This window comes from Trifolium pratense, linkage group LG7 (assembly GCF_020283565.1).
Source record: "Trifolium pratense cultivar HEN17-A07 linkage group LG7, ARS_RC_1.1, whole genome shotgun sequence".
NCBI classification, from domain to species: domain Eukaryota; kingdom Viridiplantae; phylum Streptophyta; class Magnoliopsida; order Fabales; family Fabaceae; genus Trifolium; species Trifolium pratense.
Window position 1 is genome coordinate 33611287 of NC_060065.1, and position 4921 is coordinate 33616207.

Consider the following 4921-nt stretch of genomic DNA (forward strand, 5'->3'; position numbering starts at 1 on the left):
AGTTCAATAACACAAAATAGCACCATAACATCAATTGACAGAATACTGCCTTCAAAAAAATCAATTGACAACATACTACCAAAACAAATTGTCAAGTGAAAAAGCAAAAATTAAATCTTCATCAAGTTCATAAAGACTAGTGCCATAACATCCATTGCCAAATGCATAACTAAATGCAACGTAGTGCCAAGTTAAAAACTAAATGTTCATCTAGACATAAAAAATTAAAAACTAAAAAAAAAAAAAAAGAGGTTAAAACGACGTTGTTTTGCCCTTTTTTTAAAAAAAAAAATTGCAGAACCGCTTGAACCGCCCAGGCCGGTTCGCCGGTCCGTCCCGGTTCGACCCCGGTTCACGCATTTTTTTGCCGGTCGATTTCATATCCGTTTTTTGCTCATAACCGAACCGTTTTCATGACCGGTTCACAGTTCGACCGGTCGATCCGGTCCGGTTTTGTTAACTTTGGTCACAACAAAGGATAGAAGTTCCATTTTTATCTCTAATCTCTAACAAAAACTAACATTTACTGTCAATTATAATTTTTCGACCGTCATGCCAACTACTATTAATGTCGGCTACCGGATCCATCGTCACATTGATAACATTGACTTTGCGGTGGAGAATTATGTATATTGACTTGAATGTATATTGAAAAACTAAATTTTAAATACGTAAACAATTATAGTCAGTTTCTAATAAAATATTTCTATTGTGAGCTCCTTAACATGTGTTTACAGGTGTCGTTCCTCCGTTCCAAAATATAAGCAAAAACGGTCAACGAAATTTGATTTATGTGATTTAAAATTAGAACCACATACATTCATTTTTGTTGATCAACTTTTATTTATATTTTAGAACGGAGATAGAACTTGTTAACATTTCCCATTTGTGATGAATATGTGGACGTGTGCTTATATGGGTAAATTTGTGTGGGAAGCTAGCTAGCATCAGGATTTGGGGACACTGTCCAACCTGACGCACCATCTTACGCAACAATTTATGTTAATAAAAATAAATAATAATAAATATCGTGGAATTTTCTCAAAATCCAAATTTCAATTTCCATCTGGTCCACGTTCCTTCATTTTCCAAACTCTTTTTATACCCTAATCCATTTCACTGGTGAAAGACTTCCATCTACCTCTCTCTCTCCCTCTCTCTAAACTCTCTCCTTCTACATCTCTCTCTATCTCTCTAAAACCTCTCTTTCTTTTCTTTGTTCATTCTATATATGGACAAAGGTTGGGGACTTGCTCTTGATACTTCTTCATCTTCCTCACCAATACCAATTTCATCTTTGAATTCATTCTCTAGACATAACACCAACGATAATAATAATAATAATAATAGAATGTTTCCTATTTTAGGATTCCCTGTTAACCTTACCCGTAACACCGAAGACGGCGGTGACCGGAAAATAACCAGTGAAGTCGATTTCTTCTCCGATAGAAACAAACCATCATCTTCAGCTTCTCATGAGCAGCATCAACATGTTAAATCCAACATCGTCAAAAAAGAGATTATATCAACCGATGAAAAACACGTTAATGTAAGTTTATTAATTATTATTATTATTATTTATCAAGTGAATTCTTTAATACACATAATTGCACCGCTCACATGAATAATTCTGATAAATTCATAATCGGTGTTTATTAATTTTTGAATCTATCAGAATTATCCACCTTAGCTGTGTATCTCAGTGTTTACTTTCATTGTTATTAACATCTCATAGTTAATTTCATCTTGTTGAATTTTTGTTTTTTTTTTTTTTTAAATTTAATAATCAAATTTTGTTTATAATAATTTGTTAATTATTTTTGTTTGAAATATTATAGACTGGTTTGCAACTTGCAAACACCGGGAGTGATCAATCTGTTGTTGATGATGGAGTTTCATCCGATGCTGAAAATAAACGTGCCAAGACTACTGAGGTACATAATTTAATTTTTGTAGTTATTTTATTTCAACGTTTTTAATAATTGTAAAAAAATATGTAACTAGTAATTTTATATAGCTTGAAATCAAATTTATAATTGACATAAACTTGTTTAATGAATTCAGCTCGCACAGTTGCAAGTGGAGCTTCAAAGAATGAATTCAGAAAACAAAAAGCTGAAAGAAATGCTCAACCATGTTACCGGTAATTACACGGCTTTGCAGATGCAACTTGTCGCATTAATGCAAAAGAATCACCACACTGAAAATGAGGTAATTATCAATTACTACGTTTCAGTTCAGTGATAAGAGTTTGCCTGTTACGTGTCAGTTCGGTGATAAGAATTTGACTGTAGTTTCAGTGGACAAAGATTAAATTTCATATTAGATAGTTGTAAATTGATTATTAGTTTTGCGGTTATTAATTAATAATAATTGAATTCAGGCTGTTAATGCAAAAGCTGAGGAGAAAAATCAAGGTGTTGGTGGAGGAATGGTACCGAGACAATTTCTCGCGATAACTAATGGAACAACAGAAGTTGATGATCAAGTATCAAATTCTTCATCTGATGAAAGAACAAGATCAAACACACCTATGAATAATCAAATTGAAGGTGGAACAAGAGATCATATAAGAAATAACAATGGTAAAAATGGTAGAGATGATAGTCCAGAATCAGAAACACAAGGTTGGGGTCCTAATAAGGCTCAGAAAATATTGAACTCTTCCAATGTTAATGATCAAGCTAATACAGAAGCTACAATGAGAAAAGCTCGTGTCTCCGTTCGTGCTAGATCGGAAGCTTCAATGGTAAGCATTCAATAACTATATACACTAATTAAATCATAATTAATTAAGGAAAGTGAATGATTTCTTGATTAGTTTTCTAACTGAATTATGATGGATGATAATTGCAGATTAGTGATGGATGTCAATGGAGAAAATATGGACAAAAAATGGCGAAAGGAAATCCATGTCCTCGCGCATATTATAGATGCACTATGGCTGTTGGTTGTCCGGTTCGCAAACAAGTGAGTTTTCTTTCTTATAGTATTACTAAATCAATGAAGTATAAACTTTGTGAATAATCTCATGTCATCAATCAATATATTAATCACACTTTCTTATATTATACACCCTCCGTAACAAAATTTCACTTTTAAGATTCATTGTATAATTGATGTATCTGGTCTATATTATTCATGATCATGTTAATGTAAAACTAATTAATCTCGATGATTTTGTTAATAGGTTCAACGTTGTGCCGAGGACAAAACAATTTTAGTAACAACATATGAAGGAACACACAATCATCCATTACCACCAGCAGCAATGGCAATGGCATCAACAACATCAGCAGCAGCAAGTATGTTACTATCAGGATCAATGTCAAGTGCAGATGGAATAATGACACCAAATTTATTAGCAAGAGCTATTCTTCCTTGTTCAACAAGTATGGCAACACTTTCAGCTTCAGCACCATTTCCAACTGTTACATTAGATCTTACACAAAACTCAAATCCAAATCCATTACAATTTCAAAGACCTCATCATGCACCATTTCAAGTACCTAATTTTTTTCAAGGACAACAACAGCCTCAGAATTTTGCACAAGCAGCTGCATCACTTTATAATCAATCTAAATTCTCTGGTCTTCAATTGTCTCAAGAAATTGGTTCGTCTCATTTAACCACACAAGCTTCAACACAACAGCAACAACAACAGCCTTCTTTGGCCGACTCGGTCAGCGCCGCAACAGCTGCGATCACTTCGGATCCTAATTTCACGGCTGTTCTCGCCGCCGCTATCTCCTCTATTATTGGTGGTGGTCATGCAAACAATAACAATGCCAACACCAACAATAATAGCAGAAGTTCTATTAGCAACTTTTCAGGAAACTAAATACCACTTTGTTTTTAGGTTTATTTGTTTTTTCAATTAATATAAATTATTATTCCTTTTTTTGTTTTTTTTTTTTGTATATGGTTAAGGGAAAAATGACGTCATAAATATGTTCATATTCTTTTTAGTCCATGTTTTGGGATTGAGGGGATAGTAGAAGATACATAAGAAAAAAATCACTTAAATTTTTTGCATTTATCATTTTTCATGTTGAATAATATTCTTAGATATGTTATTCAAAATATCTATTTTTCTTCATTTTTTTTTTGTCAAGTCTATTTTTCTTCATTTGTTTCATCGTTATCATTCCTTATCTTGGAGCGTAATATCATTTCTGATAAATATTGAAAACAACGTAGATAGTAACACATCTACTAAACAACAAAAATAGAAAGAAAAAAAAGAAGAAAAATGATGAACAAAAAGCCAATTGAATAATCAATTACATGTTTGCTAAGAATATCCGAATTTTCTTATTGGTCAAAAAATACGGCCATTACTATTTGATATGGACACGTTATTGTATGGTAGGAAGTAGTATTCCAAAGGTGGACTAAGCTACACTAATTTTAATTTGAATTTTAGTCTAAAGTTTCGTCAAAATTGATACACTAACTAAATAATTTTCCTTTTTTTTTCTTAAAAAGAAAACTCTATATAAATTTTCTATGATATTTTTCTTCACACATCTATGATATTAGTATTCTCTAATTTTATATGAGATGTAGGAACATCTCGTTAACCTAAATATTTTTCTAGCCTTCTTTTTATTTATTTTTATTTTGATTTTCTAGCCATTTATTTCTTATTATTTGTCTATTTTTGTAGAAAAAAATGTTCTAATTGTACATGTTATTTTCAAAACTTAATGATACATTTATTATTGTTTTGTCAATATATTCTTAAATGCACTATTTGCTTTATATAGAGAAGTAAATGAAATAATACAATAAATAATTAGAAAATATTATAAAAAAGAGAAATAATTAATATAAAAAAATATATGACTAGTATTTTAGTATGCACTACTAAAAAAAAACAAATAGCAAATAATATAAAATGAAAAGAAGAATGTAATAA

General features: G+C 31.3%; 1 protein-coding gene across 1 annotated transcript; it reads left to right on the forward strand.

The window, feature by feature from the left end:
• The first annotated feature begins 1052 nt into the window (after positions 1 to 1052).
• Positions 1053 to 4099, forward strand: LOC123894319 (probable WRKY transcription factor 31). The gene is made up of 6 exons (XM_045944285.1): positions 1053 to 1549; positions 1839 to 1934; positions 2065 to 2211; positions 2384 to 2749; positions 2857 to 2970; positions 3191 to 4099. The coding sequence occupies exons 1-6, from the start codon at positions 1232 to 1234 to the stop codon at positions 3839 to 3841; spliced, it is 1692 nt and encodes a 563-aa protein (XP_045800241.1). The 5' UTR covers positions 1053 to 1231; the 3' UTR covers positions 3842 to 4099.
• The last annotated feature ends 822 nt before the right edge of the window (positions 4100 to 4921 follow it).